This window comes from Schistocerca cancellata, chromosome 6 (assembly GCF_023864275.1).
Source record: "Schistocerca cancellata isolate TAMUIC-IGC-003103 chromosome 6, iqSchCanc2.1, whole genome shotgun sequence".
NCBI lineage: Eukaryota > Metazoa > Arthropoda > Insecta > Orthoptera > Acrididae > Schistocerca > Schistocerca cancellata.
The window spans coordinates 291,652,265-291,674,807 of NC_064631.1; the positions used below are offsets into that span (position 1 = coordinate 291,652,265).

At 45.4% G+C, this 22,543-nt stretch overlaps 1 protein-coding gene across 5 annotated transcripts in view; it reads left to right on the forward strand.

Annotated features, from left to right (window-relative positions):
• Positions 1-22,543, forward strand: part of LOC126190670 (semaphorin-1A) — a 925,653-nt gene that overhangs the window by 160,175 nt on the left and 742,935 nt on the right. For all 5 annotated transcript variants that reach the window (XM_049931116.1, XM_049931118.1, XM_049931117.1 and 2 more), the window contains exon 2: positions 6,660-6,794. In XM_049931116.1, coding sequence (XP_049787073.1) covers positions 6,683-6,794 — 112 coding nt within the window. In that variant the 5' untranslated portion in view covers positions 6,660-6,682. The remainder of the gene's footprint in view (positions 1-6,659; positions 6,795-22,543) is intronic.

The following is a 22,543-nucleotide window of genomic DNA, read 5'->3' on the forward strand; positions in this document are numbered from 1 at the left end:
ACAGATGCTTGGTGGTTATTGTATAGACATCTGCTCAGTGCTGTCAGATGTGTGGGATACCAAGCTCTTCAAGCATCTGCCAGAAATTTTCCCAGAAAATACAGTCAAACGCTCTCCTATATTCAAGCAAGCAGATAAAAACAGGAACACAGAATTCTCGCATTTTCTCGTTCATTAGTCGCATGTCGAGAGTTTGTTCACGAGTTCCTTTTACTTCAGCAAAATCTGCTGTTCCTGATTGACCTGTAAGATTGTAAGTTGCTCAACTCCTTGATTTCCACACGATCGTGAATTCCAGAATACAACTTTTCACAATACCTTTTCGACCTCGCAACAACGTTTTCCTTGTCTCGGGTAGGGTTGTCATTCTCTTCGTCTACCACCCACGTACGAGGGTTAAATTCACCTGTGATGCTACCAGGTTTCTTGAAAAGACTACGAACTTGATTGTAATTATTATGTTCTTCTATTTCTTCACAGACACTGTTAATGAAATTTCTGATCCTTTCACAATTGCGCTGTATTTCTCTGCACAGTTTCTTATGTCTGCCCTGATCCTGGGTAGTGTGTATACCAATTCTCTTCAGACTGCTTCTCTCTCCAATAAACTGTAGTGTGGACTGTGGTTTCCAGGGATGTTTTGCACTTTGTGGTTGTTATGATGTTGGAACTGACGAGGATACAACCTCCTTGATTCGAGCACATGTTTGTAATGTTGGTGCTTCCTTATCAAGACTGATGTCGTGGAGTTTTGATCTTAACAGACTCACCAAATTGCCGAGGAGCATAACGACCAACGAATTGCACTTCAGAAAGCTATAGCCCTTGAAAAGCTTACGTCCGAAATTTGAGAAGTACTTGTCACTCAGCAAATTTAAGAACTATAATAACAACAGATTTAAGATTTTGATAACGTCATACTTTACACATTAGAAAATCGAAGTGTGCACGCACTGTTAGCAGCATTTCACTAAGCATCAAGGTTGTGAACGCTGAACACCGATCTCCTAGCTATGGGTATACGAGCGTGTAAATGAAGAATTCAGCCTTTCTGCTACTTATTATTTTTAGTGGTGGGTATTTTTTTTTCTCTTGTGCTTTACTGAACTACCTGTTGTTTTCTGATTCTACCTGTGGGCTCACGAAATTTGTCGGGTTTCTTGTTGGTAGCAGGTGGGATCAGTCTTTGAATGTGCATCCTTATGTGGCTGGTATGCTACCGGTCAGACCACGTGAGCTGGTTCTGACGCAAGCAGCTTGAGTTAAAAGTAGCTTATAAGTTCCTCTCCTTTTGAGAGACTCTTAGTTGTCTTCTTCTTTCACAGATGAGGCCTACCGACCTGTTCTGCACTTAGTTCCATGTTTTAATTGGCCGTCTTATGTCCCTTTGGGTATGTATTGTAAAACCATATGTGGAATTCTTGTTCCTTCCATTCGTTGCAGATGTTTCTCCCAGTTTTACGGTCTTCTTGTCACCCACTGCAAAAATATTCAGTTCACAGCAATGTTTTCATTAGGAATTGTTTCCAACCTAGTGAAACCTTTGACTGCTTGTGAAAATTTCACTTAAGCCGCCTGAACATGACTAGAATCTTTTCTCTTCATAATCCAAGATTCACAGTCATACAGTAGAAAAGTTGTATTCATCACTTTATAGAATTTCATTTTTGTCCTTTTCTCGTTACAGTGCTACAAATACTTTGATATCTTTCTAATTTGACATCTATTTCCTTACGTTCGTTAAAAGTTACATAGTTCCCTAGGTAACTGAAGGGCATAACTTGGTCCAGAATTCGATCTTCAATTAGTTTTATTTCGTAATGGTTATTACCCATGTAATGCCGTTGTCTTAGTTGTACCTACTCTTACCTTAAAAGTATGGTCCTCTCCAATTAAGTTTAGAAGATGGATTGATTTTTGTTGTTTACTTCAGAATTTACCATTAATACGCTGGTATGCAAAACTTAACCACGGATTTAACTTTCGCATGATGTGTCACTGCCAAGTGACATAGCGCGATGAATCTTTGACCATGCATAGGACTGACGGAGTACATCGAAAAAATTCAAAGAAAGGCAGCACGTTTTGTATTATCGCGAAATATGGGAGAGAGTGTCACAGAAATAATACAGGATGTGGGCAGGAAATCATTAAAAGAAAGGCATTTTTCATTGCGACGGAATTTTCTCACAAAATTCCAATCACCAGCTTTCCCCTCCGAATGCGAAAATATTTTGTGGACACCGAACTACATAGGGAGGAACGATCACCACAATAAAATAATGGAAATCAGAGCTCATACGGAAAGATATAGGTGTTCATTCTTTCGGCGCGCTATACGAGATTGGAATAATAGAGAATTGTGAAGTTGGTTCGATGAACCCTCTGCCAGGCACTTAAATGTGATTTGCAGAGTATCCATGTAGATGTAGATACATAGATAGAATTGCTGAGGTACAGTGCAGAAGGTAATTGCGAAATACGCAATGAGACGAACAGAAATGACACTATTATTCAAAGACCATAATTACAGTGAAGTCACCGCGAATTAAGACGATCCCTTGGGCATTACAAACGGCGGGACAAGGCTCTTAATAGGGTGTGTGGTCAGCTCGGACAGCAGTGCACGCCCTGCAACGTGCTCCCACGCTGGACACAAGGCTGTTGTGGTAGGACGTTCCACTGCTTCAGCAGCGCGGATGACAGCTGCTCGATAGTCATTGTGCGTGCGGACGTGCCACAGCGCGGCTCCCCGACGCACCCCACAGCGGTCGATGGAGTTGACGTCGGGGAGAATGGGCGAGCCGGTGCATTCGCCGAACGTTCTCTCGTTCCAGGAGCTGCTCCAACAGTGCTGCTCGATGCGGCCGCACATTGTCATACATAAAAATTGAAGAGCTGAGTGCACCCCTGAAATGACGCACATAAGGAAGGTGTACTGAGTCACAGTAACGTCGGCCATTAAGTATACCGTGTTCACTGATTTGGAGATCAGTACGTCCATGCAACATCCTGCCTCCCTACAACGTGGACACTTGGACCACCAAAACTCTCGTGTTCTACAGTGCTACTACATGCATTACGTGCTCCTACCTCTTGGCATTTTATGTTATGTGAAGCGCCACATCTCAGACTGAATCTGCTCACGGTCCCACTCCAAGTTGGCCCAGTTCCTATACTCTTGGCACTATCGCAAACGGTGCCGCGGATGTACGGATGCCAACGGAAGACTCGGTGTACTGGTCATCCGGCAAACAGACTACTCCCATGCAGTGATCGATCCACTGTGGAGCGTGAGATCGTGCGCATTGTAGTAATGTTAAACGTCGTTGCAATTGCAAGTGCTGTTTGACATGGGTCTCTTCTTGCCTGTTGCACGTTGTAGCGGCCATCTGCTGCTGTAGTTGACCGTGGTCGACTATTCCTCTTCTTTGGACAGCCTGTGGTTTGGCGCTCTCTCCTTGTACATGAAACAATGCTGTAAGCGACATCAAAGTCTTGGGCTACAGTCGTTACACTTCCTCCTCCTTCCATTTTCTCGATGACTCTTCCCCGTGTGAAGTAATGTCCAGCTGACAGTCATAAATTGCGGTGACTTCAGTCTTTGATTTAAAGTGTATTAGTGTATTTCTATTCATATCATTCCGTATTTCTTTCAGTTAACTTCTGTACTATGCTGTAGCAGTTCTTTCTATGCATGGTCCAAGTTTCGTCGAGCTTTGTTACTTGGCACTGACTCAGGATGTGGAAGTTACATTCATATTTAAGTTTTGCACATCAGTATCAAATGTCGTCAGCCATAGTATTATGTTGATTTATTTGTTCTTGTTTATAAGGACCCCGTTTCTTTCAGTTTTCTGATATTATCCTTTATATGTATTTTAAAAAAGTAGGCGGCAAAGTACATCCTTGTCTCACATCTTGGTTACTTGAACTCTCTAACCCTGCGTAACTGGGAGCATAAAGTGTAAAGTGAGTTCCAGTATACAACCTCTTGACGCATTTTATTAAGTGATTTGGATAGCCATGTTTTACTGTAATCTCCCACTCGTGTAAAATCCTCATCACTCGTCAAACCCAAAATGAGCCCGACACACTTTTACTTTTTGGGATACTATATCCTCCGAAAGTTAGCTATAATATATGGAAACTAAATATATGTAAAGTCATAAACGCTTCTAGAAAAATAATTTTTTTTGGTGGGAGGGAGAAAGAATTCATGACTTCATAAACTCCCCTCCCCCCATATCTCTCTCCCTCTCTCTCTCTCTCTCTCTCTCTCTCTCTCTCTCTCTCTCTCTCTCTCTGTTTTGGAACAGCGCCTGTTACGAGGCAGGACTTTTTTGTCACTAACGTAAGCATTTAATTAATATTTAGCAAGGGCTCTGGTAAGCATGAGCAGGTGGGGAGACGGTTTACGGGGTCCTGAATTTCTCCCACCCACCCCAAGAAAAAAACTGTTGTAGAAGCATTTATAATTTTACTTGTATTAATTTCCAGGTGTTATAGCTAACTTCTGGAGAATATAGTATCGTAAAACCTAGGAGTCTGTCCGGCAAATTTTTGGATTGATGAAGAAAGAGGTTTTTATACGAGTGGGAGATTACAGCAAAACGTGGATATTCAAATCACTCAATAAACTTTTAGGAATCGGTATAATGGAACTTACAGTATGGAGGGCAACAGACAGATTCCATATTTCTAGATTTCCGGAAAGCGTTCGACGCAGTGCTCCATTGCAGGCTGTCAAAGAACGTACGAACATACGGAATAGGTTCACAGATACGTGATTGGATGGTTCGACGACTTCGTAAGCTATAGAACCCAGTATGTTGTCCTCGACGGCGAGTGTTCATTATAGACAAAGTTATCGTCAGGAGTGCCCCAGGGAAGTGTGACAGGACCGCTTTTATTGTCTATATACATAAATGATTTTGTGGACAGGGTGGGCAGCCGGCTGCAGTTGTCTGCTGATGACGCTGTGATGTGCACGAAGGTGTCGAAACTGAGTGACTGTAGTAGGATACAAGACGACGTTGACAAAATTTCTGGTTGGTGAGACGAATGACAGCGGACTCTAAATGTAGAAATGAATATTAATGTGGATGAGTAGGAAAGACAAGTGTTATACAGCATTAGTAGTGTTCTGCTTGTCAGACTCAAGTCATTTAAATATCTGGGCGTAACGTTGCAAAGTCGTATGAAATGGAACGAGCATGTGAGAAGTGTGGTAGGGAAGGTGAATGGTCGACTTGGGTTTATTGAGAGAATTTTAGGAAAGAGTGGTTCACCTGTGAAAGACATGGCAAATAGGACGCTGGTACGACCTATTCTTGAGTACTGCTCGAGTGTTCGGGATCCATACCAGGTCGGATTAAAGGAAGACATCGAAGCAATTCAGATGCGGGTTGCTAGATTTGTTACCGGAGCTACGAACAACGCGCAAGTGTTACGAGATGCTTCGGGTACTCAAATGGGAATCTCTGGAGGGAAGGCGGCATTCCTTTCGAGGAAAACTATTGAAAAAAATTAGAGAACCGGGATTTGAAGTTGACTGTAGAACGATTCTGCTGCCTCCAACTGCGCATAAGGGCGACGAAGATAAGATACGAGAAATTAGGGCTCATACAGAGACATACAGACAGTCGTTTTTCCATTGTTCTATTGGCGAGTGGAACAGGAAAGGAAATGACTAGTAGTGTGTAACATCATAGATTAGGGTCGACCTGCGACAGCAATCGCACAACTTGCGTACGGGCCGCTAGACGCCGCCGCGAGCGCTAAGGGTGCATTGCGGTCGCAGGCGCGCGTTTTGCGTACGGGCCGCGAGGTGCCGCCACGAGCGCAACCGTATATACGTGACTACGGAGTTCGGCCAGCTCTCATTTTGTAGGCGTCTCATTTTTGCCTATTCTCTTATTTACTTAATTGCTTAGCTCTTATTCGTTTATGGCTCATGTTATTGTGCTCTCTTTCAGCCATTCTGATTGTTTTGATTTACTCCCAATTGAGAAGTGCTCATTTTGGCATTTCACTTTTGCATATTTCTCATTTTGCTAATAATATGCTCCTTAGCTTTTTACAGTTGAATTGATTAACGTAGTCTCATGTACTGTTTGTTCATTTCAGCCTGTTCATATTTTGATGGTCTTTAAATACTGTAATAATTATCGGAAGCATTTCTTCCCTTAAACTTGTGTAAAATATTCTCGATGTAGGATTTGTTCTGTGACACAGGTGTAAGGTTTTGAATATAAATTATATACGAAACTGAGCTTTAAAAGGAATTTATTTTTTCAGTTTGTACGACATCAGACGACGATTTTGTGATATGAGGGAGAAAATTGAAGGGCGAACCCATGGAAATAGTCTTAAGTGATCCCCTTTAAAAAATAAAAATTTGTGTGACACTGAAAGACGTGACACTGTAGGCACCGTATATATATATATATATATATATATATATATATATATATATATATATATATAAAGTGGTACGGTGCACCTCCTGCCACGCGCTGTAAGCTGGCTTGCGAAGTATCGATGTAGATGTATTTAGACAGCAACATCATCCTTATTTGATGCTTGTTCTTAGTGTTAGCCTCTAGATACGTGAGTCGTGTGGTGTGCTGCAGGTGTGTGTGTTTGTGTGCCCGCAGCCCGTGGCTGGTGGCGATGTGAGATGCCTGGCGGACGGTGTCTCCTGGTGGCAGCCGCGCTCTGCCTCGCGACGCCCACCGCCAGCGCCACGCCCTGGCAGGAGAACGTCCGACCCAAGATGTACGTCCAGCTCGGTGAGTACCCGCAGCTGGCGCCGACGCTACTGGCTAAGTGGTGCCATCTGTTCCAAATCGCAGTAATTCAGAATTCGCAGTGTTAACAATAACAACTTTATAGTATCTGGCTGGAATTTCAGTCGCAGCTAGTACCATTAAACATTATGTTACGTGCCACCTCTTCACCGACGTTCGTACTACGAGGGTGATTCGAAAAATAACAGCAAACTATTCTTTTTTTGCGAAGCAAGTCCTTATCTTACAGATGCCATCAAGATCTTATTTTTCAACGTAGCCACCCTTCCTTCCGATACACTTCTCATACCGTTGCACCAACTTTTCTATTCCATTGGAATGAAAGATTTTAGTTTTTTCTTTTTTCTTTTTAGCATATTGCAGCCCAGTCAGCAACTGTGATAGACTAATATTTCGAAGAATCGGCCTCAGTTGCGCCAATTTTCTGGTCTTTACCAGGTTTCGGCTAAATTAATCTAGTCTTCTTCAGAAGCATAAAATTACTATAATACGGCAGAGTAAGGCACAGTCAACACTAAAATTAAAACCTATAGTACCGTGGTACCATGTTGAATTCCGCGTGCAACGCTCAGTGCCAACGTAGTTGCCGCGGCCAACCGACTGCGTGGTGAAGACATGCCGGGGCTGGACTTCAGTTAAGTAGTTTTAGTTCGACATGATACCACGGTACTATAGGTTTTAATTTTAGTGTTGACTGTGCCTTACTCTGCTATGTTATAGTAATTTTATGCTTCTGAAGAAGGCTAGATTAATTTAGCCGAAACCTGGTAAAGACCAGAAAATTTGCGCAACTGAGTCTGATTCTTCAAAATAATATTTTAGATCGTGCTCGCAACCTAGACTGCACCGCTTCTTTAACCTCATCACACTTTCAAATCGTCGTCCTCTGAGAAGCTCTTATTGGGTTCATCAGTGAGTAATTTAGGCACACATTGTGCACATAAAAAACGGTACTTCAGAACTGTTGTGACTTGGCAAGACAGCCAAGCCACTATGATTGGTAGCCGAAAGGCACGTGTTTAAGCTCACGCAGGCTGGCGTGAGGTCTGGAACAGTTAAAGGGATTGAGACTGGCAAATAAAGTACGTAGCTGATGGAATACTTAACTTTAATCCATAATTGGTGAACATCGGTCTGACGGTACATGCATCACAAGATAAATAGCAAATGATAATGTCGCCTTGCTAGGTCGTAGCAAATGACGTAGCTGAAGGCTATGCTAACTATCGTCTCGGCAAATGAGAGCGTAATTTGTCAGTGAACCATCTCTAGCAAAGTCGGCTGCACAACTGGGGCGAGTGCTAGGAAGTGTCTCTAGACCTGCCGTGTGGCGTCACTCGGTCTGCAATCACTGACAGTGGCGACACGCGGGTCCGTCGTATACTAGCGGACCGCGGCCGATTTAAAGGCTACCACCTAGCAAGTGTGGTGTCTGGCGGTGACACCACAATCCTCCCCCGCAAATCGGCGAACGGTTGTGTTATAAGGCTTCCGCCCGCCGTGGGGAGGACCCCATGTTGACGTATGCGACGAGGTGGGGAGCCTAACAACAGGCGAGGCTGTGCCACCCGCACCCTGCCATTCGGTCCGAGGGGAGCTAGGAAACGCCTGAAAACCTGCTCCAGGGTACGCGCCCGTAGAGAGACAGGAGGAGCCGAAGGGTCGACCTCCATCGAGTCGGGGCACCCGGCGGGCGAAGACGACATATGGTCCGGAGCGGGCAAGAGTTCCATGGCGGAGGACAACTGGTCACGGGAAGCGATCGGCGGCGCGTGACCCAGGGAGGCGCCCGGCGGTTGCAGCGACGCGTCCACTGCGGGCGTCGCCGGCGGGAGAACAGGCGGCGGCGGCGGCGCGTCGCCATGGGGCAAAATGGAAGGCAGCGTCGGTAACACCTGGAGCTGAGGCGAGCCAGTAGATGGGTCCCCAGGGCGCTGACCGGACGGCACCGTCGCTGAAAGCAGACGGGGAGCGGCAGATCCCGTGCGACGACAGAGGCGCAGCTGATTGAGATGCCGACGCACCTCACCAGAGGCCCCCAAAACCAGATACATAGCGCGGCCGAGGCAGCGAAGAATGCGCCCTGCGAGCCAACGCAGTGAACCTCGATAGTTGCGATAGTATACAAAGTCGGCTGGGGCAAAAGCAGGTGTCTGCCGCTCCACAGGAACCTGATGCGGCGGATGTAGCAAAGACATCAAGGTGCGATGAGGGCGACCATGAAGCAACTCAGCCGACGAGCGACCATCTCGGGGCTGAGAGCTATACGAGGACAAAAAGAGCAATAACGCGTCCTCCCGAGAATGCGACTCTTTAAACTTCAACATCTGTGACTTGAAAGTCCTGACCAAACGTTCAGCGGCACCGTTTGACTGTGGCGAAAACGGCGCGGACGTCAGATGTTGAATACCATTGGCCTTGCAGAATGACTGAAATTCTGCGGACATGAATTGTGGGCCATTGTCGGAAACAATAGTCTGTGGTAGACCTTCAATGCAAAAGATAGCGGACAACGCTTGGATGGTGGCAGAAGACGTCGTGGAAGACATCCGGACAACGAAAGTAAAATTACTGAATGAATCGACCACAACCAACCATCGAGCATTCCAGAATGGACCAGCAAAATCTATGTGTAAGCGTTACCAAGGGGAAGTGGCTTTCGGCCATGCAAAGAATTTCCGCGGTGGTGCGGATTGTTGTTCGGCACACGCCATGCAAGAAGAGCACATCTTCGTAATCGCAGCATCGATTCCGAACCAAGTACAGTGCTGACGAGCAAGTTGTTTCGTTCTCACTATACCCCAATGTCCTTGGTGGAGAAGCCGTAAGACAGAGCACTGTAACGAACGTGGGACCACGACCCTGGACTGATCATTATCAGAACGCAACAGCAAAACACCACGTCGTAGAAAAAGTCTCTCCTTGTGAGCAAAAAAATCGGCGAACCAACGGATCCTCGATCCGTGACTTTGACAAGGGCCATTGTGTAGCAACAAAACGCAAAACGGTAACAAGGACAGGGTCAGCAGCTGTGGCTGTAGCTACACGACGAAAATCAATCGGAAACGATTCGACCACGTCATCGGTTTCCGATTCAATGAACATGCAAGCAAGTTCGGAGGAATCGAATGCTCTATCCTCAGCAACAGGCAAACGGGACAACGCATCGGCGTTTCCGTGCTTAGCAGTGGACCGATACAAGATATCGTAGTGGTACTGCGAGAAGAAAATAGACCAGCGAATGAATTTCTGCGCTGTAAGTGGAGGTACAGGCTTGGTCGGATGAAAAAGCGATGTCAAAGGTTTGTGGTTTGTGATGATGGTAAAGTGACGACCATACAAGAAATCATGAAACTTTGTAACACCAAACATGAGAGCCAATGCTTCTTTCTCGATCTGTGAATAATTTCTTTGCGCAGACGAGAGCAATTTGGACGCAAAGGCAATAGGGCGATCGTGCGAACCATCTGTGTGCGCAAGCACAGTACCGATCCCGAAATCCGATGCACCCACCATCAACAAAAGGGGCTTCTGGGGATAGAATGGCGTAAGGCAAGTATTGGAAAGCAACGCCGGTTTCAACTGGCGAAAGGCGCGTTCGCATTCCGTCGTCCAGACGAACGGAACACCTTTACGGCGTAAGCGATGAAGCGGAGCTGAAATGGAAGAGGTGTGGCGCACATAGCGATGACAGTAATTTATTTTTCCCAGCACACACTGCAGCTGCTTCAAATTCTGCGGCGAATGCAAGTCTTGTATGGCACGGAGGTGCTCTGGACTGGGATGTATGCCTTGGGCATTGAGTACATGTCCCAGATATGGCAAATCAAAGGCAAAAAACACACATTTGTCCTTCCGCAAGCGAAGACCATTTTGTCGCAAGACCTGAAATAATGTTCTGAGATTGGCTAAATGTTCTTCTTCCGTCTTTCCGGAGACCACAATGTCGTCCAGATAGTTTGCTGCAGTAGGGACCGACGCACAAACAGTTTGTAGATATTGCTGAAACAATGCAGGGGCGGATGCACACCCGAATGGCAGTCGTTCGAATCGGTACAAACCAAGATGCGTGTTAACCACCAAAAGGCGCTGGGATTCTTCGTCCACCGGTATTTGCAAGTACGCATCTGCTAGGTCCAACTTCGAAAAAATATATACCCGGGCACAATTTGTCAAAAAGATCTTCTGGGCGGGGTAAAGGAAAAGTTGCAGTCACTAGTTGTGGATTCACTGTTGCCTTGAAATCCACGCAAAGTCTCAATTTTCCGGAAGGTTTGTGCAAAATTACTGAGGGTGATGCCCAGAGAGAAGCCTGCACACGTTCAATTACACCTTGTGATTCCAAATCGTGTAATGTTTTTGCGACCTCATCACGCAATGCGTGGGGAACATTGCGTGCTCTGAAAAATTTCAGTTGCCCGTTGACTTTCAGTTCCAAATGTGCTTTATAGTTCTTAGCACAACCGAGGCCCGGTGCAAAAATGTCTGCAAATTCTTCACATAGACGAGAAACACTGTTGGAAGGCACAGTCTGGTTCACTGATAGGACCTGATTTACTATAGATAAGTTAAACAACTGAAATAAATCGAAACCAAACAAGTTCACTGCAGCAGAAGAACGAAGGATGTAAAATGACACAAGTTTTGTTTGTCCCTTGTATGTTGCAAGAAGGCTGCACTGTCCTAACACAGGGATCGCTTGTCCGGAATAACTAGTTAGCTTAACATAGGCGGCACGCAACGGAGGTGTGCCCAGCTGTTTGTACGTGTCGTGATTGAGTAGTGAAACTGCAGCTCCGGTATCGAGCTGGAACGGTATCACTTTGCCGTTAATGTCCAAATCAACAAAAAGTTTATTGTCCTGCTGACGACAAGAGCGACTGTCTCGTGCAACGTGAACTGACACTGGTACAGAATCACTTGCGACTTGACGGGATTTCCGGCGATGTCGACGCACACTATTTGTGGGACGAACACAGTCACTGTTAGAGAGAGTAGCACTGGGCGGAGTGGCATGAACTACATGAATTTCCATGGGCGAAGTGTCGCGAGCCTGAGTATCCTTGGTTCGATTTCGATCCCGGTGTGAAGCAAAGGGCCTGGAATGGTTGTGAGTGTCCGATCGGAGCTTTTTCTGGCAAACACTTTGAACATGTCCTTTTTTATTACAGAAAAAGCATATAGCTTGGCGTGACGGGCAATCCTCATGCGAATGTCTAGTAGCACACCGCGGGCATGATTTCACTGTATTTGCATGCCCGCGTGGGACACGTGGCTGAGAGCCAGGCGACTTTGGCGCGGCCGGGCGCGAGGACTGTTTACTGTTCCGTGCAGCTCGCCCGGCGGGCCGGTTAATCTGACACACGGGAGGCGAAGTTTCAAATGATTCCTGAGCAAAGTCAAGTGTGTCCTGCCGCTCCAATATGTCCAGCACTTGTCGAAGGGAGGGATTGACTAGTTTCAAAATCTGTTCCCGTATACGAACATCAGAAACGTTCTGTGCAATTGCATCACGCACCATAGTATCTGAATAAGGGAGTCCACATTCACACTCAAAAGCACAATCCCTAGTAAGGCCTTGCAAGGTTGCAACCCACTCCCTATTAGTCTGACCTGCCGTATGTTTTGTATGAAAGAAGGTATACCTGTTCGCAACTACATTGACTGATTCTTTGAAATATCCATCTAATGCAGACAAAATTTCTTCGTGGGACAGAGTTGCTACGTCGCGTCGGGGAAATAATTTCACTATCACACAGTACGTCTGGACGCCTACGGATGCTAACAAAAAAAGGCTGCCGCTCATTACCTTGAATTCTGTAGGCGTCGAGATGGAATCAAAATTGGCGTGACCACTCCATCCAGCTTTCCAGTGCCGCATCAAAAGAACGAAGAGGTGGTGGAATTGCGTGTTGTGGCTGCGGTAGTGGTGGAGCGCCAGCTGCCGCATCGTTTTGCAGTGCACGTTGACCCTGGACGAGCTGTCAAAGGGCATCCAATAAGGCCTGCGTCTGCTGATTCTGCAAGCGATAAAATTCGGACAGTAAATCTGGAGAATGTGGCGAAGCCATTACACAAGTAAATCAGCAGTATCAATACGAACGCAAAATTAACGTCGCCAAACTGTTGTGACTTGGCAAGACAGCCAAGCAACTATGATTGGTAGCCGAAAGGCACGCGCTTAAACTCACGCAGGCTGGCGTGAGGTCTGGAACAGTTAAAGGGATTGAGACTGGCAAATAAAGTACGTAGCTGATGGAATACTTAACTTTAATCCATAATTGGTGAACATCGGTCTGACGGTACATGCATCACAAGATAAATAGCAAATGATAATGGCGCCTTGCTAGGTCGTAGCAAATGACGTAGCTGAAGGCTATGCTAACTATCGTCTCGGCAAATGAGAGCGTAATTTGTCAGTGAACCATCTCTAGCAAAGTCGGCTGTACAACTGGGGCGAGTGCTAGGAAGTGTCTCTAGACCTGCCGTGTGGCGGCGCTCGGTCTGCAATCACTGACAGTGGCGACACGCAGGTCCGTCGTATACTAGCGGACCGCGGCCGATTTAAAGGCTACCATCTAGCAAGTGTGGTGTCTGGCGGTGACACCACAAGAACCTCACTAATAATGGTATGAGCAGATCCCGCACTGATACTCAGTACCCTGGCTATAAAGCTCCTACAGAAATACGCCGGTTCTCACGAATCATGTATCTTCAAGAGTTGCACTAAACTGTTCCCATATGAGCTGTCAAGTGCAAGATCTGGAGTTCCCACATTTTGACTCGCTCTATCATCAAAGTCACAAGCAAGTGTTTATCAATAACTACTCGGCACAAAATTTAGGCTTATGACACGCCTTTAGCAAGGAGAGAATGAATTTTCACTATTCATTCCCAGTGTATTTCATGTTTATCAGTCATCCCTTTCAGCCCGCTTCATGACTTCAATGACACACTTTTAAAATACTCCATTCGCATATTTTTCAGGCGAGAACGAATCACTTCCGTTGCACTGAAACAGTTTACCTGGCCAGAAATGTTAGTTAGCAGATACACTTGCCACTGCCTGTTGGAACCTACTTGGGACTAATTGCACTGTAACGTCTACGGTGATGACTAGCAGAAGTCGCAGTTTAACGTCACGAAGTGATACAGGAGGAGAATATGTAAAATACAATTGTAAATTGCTTCAAACCGCAATCAAAATCGGTTACCGGAAAGCAACATTTATAAAAATTATGACGATGTTGTTGTTGTTGTTATCTTCAGTTCTGAGACTGGTTTGATGCAGCTCTCCATGCTACTCTATCCCGTACTAGCTTCTTCATCTCCTTGTACTTACTGCAACCTACTTCCTTCTGAATCTGCTTAGTGTATTCATGTCTTGGTCTCCCTCTACGATTTTTACCCTCCACGCTGCCGTCCAATGCTAAATTGGTGATCCTTTGATGCCTCAGAACATGTCCTGCCAACCGGTCCCTTATTCTTGTCAAGTTGTGCCACAAACTCCTCTTCTCCCCAATTCTATTCAATACCTCCTCATTAGTTATGTGATCTACCCACCTAATCTGCAGCATTCTTCTGTAGCACCACATTTCGAAGGCTTCTATTCTCTTCTTGTCTAAACTATTTATCGTCCACGTTTCACTTCCATACATGGCTACACTCCATACAAATACTTTCAGAAACGACTTCCTGACATTTAAATCTATACTCGTGTTAACAAATTTTTCTTCAGAAACGCTCTCCTTGCCATTGCCAGTCTACCCTTTATATCCTCTCTACTTCGACCATCATCAGTTATTTTGCTCCCCAAATAGCAAAACTCCTTTATACTTTAAGTGTCTCATTTCCTAATCTAAGTCCCTCAGCATCACCCGATTTAATTCGACTACATTCCATTATCCTCGTTTTGCTTTTGTTGATGTTCATCTTATACCCTCCTTTCAAGACACTGTCCATTCCGTTCAACTGCTCTTCCAAGTCCTTTGCTGTCTCTGACAGAATCACAATGTCATCGGCGAACCCCCAAAGTTTTTATTTCTTCTCCGTAGATTTTAATACCTACTCCGAACTTTTCTTTTGTTTCCTTTACTGCTTGCTCAATATACAGATTGAATAACATCAGGGCCGGCCGCGGTGGTCTAGCGGTTCTAGGCGCGCAGTCCGGAACCGCGCGACTGCTACGTCGCAGGTTCGAATCCTGCCTCGGGCATAGATGTGTGTGATGTCCTTAGATTAGTTAGGTTTAAGTAGTTCTAAGTTCTAGGGGACTGATGACCTCAGATGTTAAGTCCCATAGGGCTCAGAGCCATTTGAACCATTTTTTTGAATAACATCAGGGATAGGCTACAACCCTGTCTCACTCCCTTCTCAGCCACTGCAGATACCAGAAAGTGACACTGTACCACATCCCTACAGGCAGCATCTTCGCTCTTAACACACTAACAGTGAGACGGATGCACTTTTTCACAAAATATTTGTTGTTCATTTCACGCCTGCGCACAATGCAGTTTCCTCTCACCTTCACCATCGTGATGTGATGTACTACCCTTTATATACACACGTAAATAGATATATTCCTTTTCGACTGCCTGAAATTCCATGCACCTATACATCTAACTGAAATTAATTGGGCCGTCAGTCTCTCTTTAAAATGTTAATCCCGTGAAATAAGTGTAATTTTGTACATTCTGATCAGGCTCATCTCATTGTCTCGAAGACCCAAAATACATTCATAGGATCGGAGAATTGCAGGTACATCAGTGTCGGAAGACTGACAACAATAAATAAAATTAGGCTAATACTTCTCCCGTTCTCTTGCGCACACCATTCAAAGGTTACGACGCACAGGAAAAAACAGCGATAACATAAAATACCTGTAAATTCTTAAAGAGGAAAAACACTTCCTACTAAGGAGAGCATGCCAGCGTAAATTAATTGGAGCTCCATTATTTATCTGAGGATATTCCATACTTTTACGTAGTTCGAAATTGCGGTATCGACCGCACTTTCGAATACGCGCGCCGCTTGTTAGGCTGCCGCGTTTCTTAGAGCCGCCACCGCGGCGCGAGGGCGCTGCCACCAACGATTACGCTGCTACCAATAAGATGAAAGCATCCCCTGTCCGGAGCTCCAACGGCGGGTGTTCTTAACTTCGTACATTCATGCGCAGAGCCTTTTTTGTGTGTTTGCCAGTTGAATAACATTTACAGACTTTCATAGTAGCCAGGGCTCGACGTTTTCTGAATTTCTGTTGAAGAGTGACAGATCTATAAATCTTTAGTACCCGTATGTATTTCTGCATTCAGTCTGCTGTTAGCAACTGACGCTGCCAATATAGCAACAAAGTTACTTTTTTTTTACTATTTGATAGTAGATGTAGAATAAATTCATGTTTGAATTTTCTGTTCATGAACGACATCTGTTCCTTACCCCTGTGTCCACTAAGAACCACCCAGCGTGCAAAGAAAGACATAACAAAAACGTAAGCCTTAAAATCCCAGTCTCTTCTGGAAGCTACTTGCTGTAGCTTAAAAATCTATGGTATCCAAAAGGTAAAGAAACTACAGCGAGTTCCTTTCAGCACTTTGCTTTCAATTTCCAACACTGCGTCTCTCCGCTCCCCGACGCTGGAACTCCCGACGTCTACATTCGTGTTGTTCACTCGTTACCGCAGCTCGCCGCGCTCCTCAATCGCTATACACGCTTGCGGCCGACACATTTTCGCTTTTTGATTGGTTGTCACCAAAATGCATAAAACCGAGCTCCTGCTGATGAGTCAGCTCCCTTCCCGCCTCCCACTGCTGTGCTAGGTCCTCCCAGGTGAATTTACGATGCAGCCGTATTCCTGAAATCACAGACACTACTTTACAAAATGAAAGCAACACTTCGTAGCTGAAAACCTACATCCCCACAGCCTCAGAGTTCGTGCAGCAGCTGCAGTTCCATAACTATACCAGATACCGCGTAAGCCTTTTCACCGCCGACAGGTCGGCTTTGCTGTGCCCGGCGCTTCGTGGACCATTGTATCTGAGCGCGTGGGCGAGCTTACCTTCTGGCTTCACAATGTCGCTGTACAGTACACACATGCCACAGTCTTTCTGCGGGGACCATTAGCCAGATCATGATATTCTGCCTGCGGCCGGCATCCTCAGCTGGTTTCCCCCGTTGACGTTAACCTAAGAAAGACAGGTACGTAGTTAAACTTTGCGATTTAAGTTCCCCTTAAACCTGCCATTACAGCCACTATCACAGCGGGCATCTCGTGCCGTGACCACAGTATATCGTAGTGATGCAGTCATGTGCGTTTTTTCCCTCACTTCACTTCTGTAAACCTCGGTTGAAACATATACTTAGACACCATATCCATATAAGTATATAGTTCGGGCAATACCGGCCATGATCTTCTTCTTCTGTGCGCATGCACACACATTCCCCGGATTCTTACGGGACTTGGTAAGAATGTCTTCCACGAGTAATGAGTGTGTTGGAGTGGGACACTACGAATGTAGTGTGTGGACATACAAGGTGAGAATGTGGGTCTCACGGGAGGCGTGCGCGAGACAGTCCCTGCAGTCGCACTATCCTCCGTGCCCTCGGTCTCTCAGATGGATAGAGCGTCTGCCATGTAAGCGGGAGATCCCGGGTTAGAGTCCTACCGGCACGGTAGCTCAGCGTGTTCGGTCAGAGAGCCGTTTGGCCTGTGTAATAAAAAACTGAGTGGAAGGATCAACAAACGAACTTGAACGGAAGTCATGTGACGTCCGCACCGACCAAACACAACGATCAACAACGCAAAAAAAGTCCTGGTCAGGGGGCACATTTTCACCTGTCCCCGTTGATAAATATCAACGCCCGTCAGCAGCTGAAGGTGTTAATATAATTCTAATTTGTTTGAAACAGGAAGAGCAATCTTATCTGTGAAGCGTAACAAAGAAATATTTTTGTACCTGATTTTATATGTGTAACAATAGCATACACATTACGAGGGCGTGCTGAAAAGTAATGCCTTCTAATTTTTTATGTGCAAACTCTTATTGCTTTTTAAATAAAACGACGTTATTAACATTCTACATCTTTGTTCTACACATTTGCAGCCTTCTGTCGCTAGAGGGCTCTGAATTGTAGCGTGTATAATGGCGGTGTGTAACGTAACTATGTCGGTGCGTGAGACACAGCGTGCTGTAATCGAGTTTCGAATTCGAAGAGTTCGTCCGCACATGGGGCACCCTCTCCTTCAGCTTGGCAATGCCAGACCACACACGAGCGCTACGACATCTGCAACCGTCCGACGAGTTGGCTCCACTGTCATCGATCATCCTCCATACAGTCCCGACTTGGCCCCATCCGGTTTTCATCTGTTTCCAAAACTTAGTTAACATTTTTGCGGACTTTAGTTTGATAGTGATGAAACAGTACAAACAGCAAAATCATGTGAGAGGAGCCGGCCGGAGTGGCCGAGCTGTTCTAGGCGCTTCAGTCTGGAACCGCGCGACCGCTACAGTCGCAGGTTCAAATCCTGCCTCGGGCATGGATGTGTGTAATGTCCTTAGGTTAGTTAGGATTAAGTAGTTCTTAGTTCTAGGGGACTGATGACCTCAGATGTTGAGTCCCATAGTGCTCAGAGCCATGTGAGAGGTACCGGTGCAATAAAAACTGTTTCGCCACTTCTTAAAACGATGAAGTGAAATTCTGAACCGAAAATGTAATGAAAATGACGTGACCAATGAAAATTTCTGCTACATTAGGATTCGAACATGCTACTACTCGCGATATATAGGAGACATGCGTTCGAATTCCCATCTGAAAAAAAAGCTTTATTCCTCAAGGCATTTCCCGAAATTGTCAGTGTTGTGAAAGTTTTAAAATTCATAGTCATAAATTGCCCAGTAGTACAAAGAATAATCAAGAGTTGCAATCCAATGAACTATATTTTGGAAATTGATGACTAAATTCATTTACTATTCTCTCAGTACTTTACTCTATTAGTGAACGTAAATTTCGGAGCACACCGCAATCTTCAAGGCGGTAGTTTACCGTGGAAGGCCCTACACTGCTATGTCAGAACTGTTGCTCATTGGACATTTTAATGAAGAATAGTGTAAAAACATGGTAGTTATCTGAAGACTTGAAGATGAAACTGTGCTTCGAAACTTACATTGAATAATGAAAGAAGTTACTTCAAAAGACAGTACATGCAGTTTATCAATTGTGTTCTTTCAATTATAACGGTTTTCCAGTGAAAATCATTGTGACGGCTTAAAAAAATTATTTCTCTGTTAGTAGTAGTAATACTTAGTTACTCTGTCACAAGGTACAGATAAAAGTGAAAAGCGAGCTTATTATGGCTGTTAGTAGGTCCCACCCCCGGTAGTTACGTAAATGGCCAGGAATATTACATGTATGCAACATAGTATCATTCTGTGCACGAAGGGGCCGGAGCGGAAATAGTTCAACATTCGTACCGTTTCTGTGCGCTCTCGGCAAAATTCCAACAACCTGGGTTTGGAGAAAAGAGTATCAGCATTATCAGTGGGCGGGAGTGAGTTTCTATATCCTGAAGTCGTGTTTATTACAAACAAAAACTTTGTTTCGAAGATAGGGTTGGAGAGAGAGAGAGAGAGAGAGAGGGAGGGAGAGAGAGAGGGAGGGAGAGAGAGAGAGAGAGAGAGAGAGAGAGAGAGAGAGAGAGAGGTAGGGGAGAGGAGTGGAAGTAATCAATCATCCTGTTTCTTCAGAGTGGTTCAAACGACTACAAAGCGGAAGTGCCATTTTTTCAGCGAGCAGTTGTAAACTGTCATCTGCTGTGAATAAGATTTAAGACTACCCCAAAAAATAAAAATATTTGTACTAGCATCCTCTGTGGATGTCTCCAGCATTAGGAAACGAATCTCTAGACCCAGATACACGCTTTAGACAACCGCGTAATGTTCATCAGCTTTAAATACCGGTCGTGAAAGCATACATCGTGTAATTATGACACGTGTTTGTTTAAAAAACAGCTGGCTGCGTTTCCGTCCGCATGAAAAGTTGGTTCCAAATTCCACTATAGTCCGAGTGAAGTGGTTCAGTGATAAAAGATGTTGGGACTCGCTTAATGCAAATGCCGGCATGGTTACTTCGAAAAGGACTATGCTGATCGGCGTACCATCCTTAAGCCGTCGTCCCACGGGACGTGAAAACTCACGTGGACGAGGAGCTGGTGACGTCACAACGTGAAATTCCACGTTCCACTATATCGCGGAGCGTGAAATAAAGGATCTGGCATCTTAGATTTTTGTCTCGTGGAGAGGAACGTGGCTAATGAGATGACACCGTTGCACGTCACAAGTAGGGGTCGTCATATTGTTCGGGGTTAAACATCGTATTTGGTGGTTTTCCTTTCTCATAGAGGACGTCGTACGAATATAAGCAGTTTCAAAGCATCAGCAGATTGAGAATGTCGCGAAAACCCATCGTTTTATCTACGATTTGTTAATGACGGGAAGCTACACATCGGTAGGTAGCGGCTTCCTGTGGTTGATGTTTGCAGTCTTAGAACTTGTGTGCTGCGAAAGTTTAACGTTTCAATGCTACGGCATAATGATGATCGATTAAAAGCGCGTCTTTTTGGTACAATTTGTAGATACAGTCGTAGACAGTGTGTGACGTACGAAATTCGCGAGCTATGTTCTAATTGTAGTACAGTTGACAGTGCCACCAGTTGCGAGCCGTAAAGATAAAAATAGCATTTATGCGTCGAGTTACTCTCAAATAATTTCTTTTTACCATTTGGTTTGTTATAGATTCTGGAACTGCCTTATTCGCTTAATAGACGTATTACCTTAAAAGCCGACGTTGTTATTATTATAAATGATATATTTGCTGCAGTTCTGCTTTCAAATCTCTTCTTCCGTTCGAATGAAATTACGAAACTAATCTCGATATTGAAATCGAAGTGACACTGACAGCGAGAACATTATGACCACCTACACAACAGCCGGTATGCCCACATATGGCACGGATAATGGCGGCGACGTATCGTGTGGCCTGGAAGCAGTGAGGCCTTGGTAGGTCGTTGGGGCGGTGAGGGGGGGGGGGGGGGGGGCGGCGGCGGCGGCGCAGCACAACTGGAACTCGCCATTGTGTTCTGCGAACCACTCCGTCACACTTGTAGCATTGTGACATGGTGCGTTATGTCGCTGAAAAATCCCATTGCCGTCGGGAAACATGATCATCATGCACGTGGCCTGCAATCAGTGTACGATACTCCTTGGCCGTCATAGTGGCTTGCACGAGCTGCGCTGGACCCATCGATGCCCACGTGAATGCTCCCGCAGAGCAATGTGGAGCCGCCGCCAGCTTGTCTCCATCCGACAGTACAGGTGTCAAAGAGTTGTTCCTCTGGAAGACGACAGATTTGCGCCCTCCCATCAGCATGATGAAGGTTTCGGGATTCATCAGACCATGCAACTCTCTGCCAGTGCCTCAACTTCTGGTACCGATGGTCACGTGCCCGTTTCAGACTTAGTTTTCTATATCGTGGTGTTAACATTGGCACACGCATGGGTCGTCGGCTACGGCGGCCCATCGTTAGGAATGTTCGGTGCACTGTGTGTTCAAACACACTTGTTCTCTGCCCGGCATTAAATTCTGATGTTAGTTGCGCTACAGTTCGCCGCCTGTCCTGTTTTGCCAATGTGTCCAGCCTACGACGTCCGATATCTGTCATTAGTGGTGGCGACACGACCTCACGACGTCCTGGACGTAGTTTCACCAAGTGTTGAAGACATCCCCCGAATACTTGTGCCGAGCCTCCGAGCCATCACGACCTGCCCTTGGTCAAACTCTAGATCGGGCGCCTTCCCCGTTCTACACGCTGACAGCATGCTAACTGATACTACATGCACCGTACGTGTGTTATTGCTCGCTGTATGACGCTGCTTTCGGCTGGACGAGTAAATAACGGTAGCAGGTCGGTGGTCACAATGTTCTGGTTGATCAGTGTACGTTACTTCAGAGAATTAGTGAATGCAACATCTAGAATATGGATATTATGATGCGCAGACTGGTATTAGACACTATACATTACCTATATTCGATTTAAAACCGCAAATTGGATACAAATGCAGTTGAGTTAACGGAAACTTTGACTAGTATGCATCAGATCGTTGTAGAGCATTGTGTAATATGCCTCTACCAGCATTTCGCTGTTCAAGCCATGGACTAGTCCTGAATCTACTTTGCGATTTTCTCCGCTGTTCTTCGACAATTGCTAACAGAGTTTACGTAGCTATTTTACACACGTATGTTTTCGTACAGAAACTCTGTCGCTGGCGAGCCAAATAAAGCCGACAGCTGCCGCTGGAGAGCGCTGAGAGCGCAAATCATGTTAACCAGCTCGTAACGCCGCTGTCTCTTGTGGCGTCGGATTTCGGTCCACGTCAACGTTAGCTTCCTCAACGGCCTCAAGCAAGACGACACTTGCCTCCAGCTATAATGGCCTCGTCATCGACAAGGCGTTTAACTCTTATTTTCACTTCTGCGATGTAGTCCAGCTGTATCCTTAAAAGACTTAAATGTGGAAGCATATTAGTGTTTTTTACTCTTACGTAATTTATTTACTTGGGAGAAAAGAAAAATAAAATGGTTCAAATGGCTCTGAGCACTATGGGACTTAACTTCTCAGGTCATCAGTCCCCTAGAACTTAGAACTACTTAAACCTAACTAACCTAAGGACATCACACAC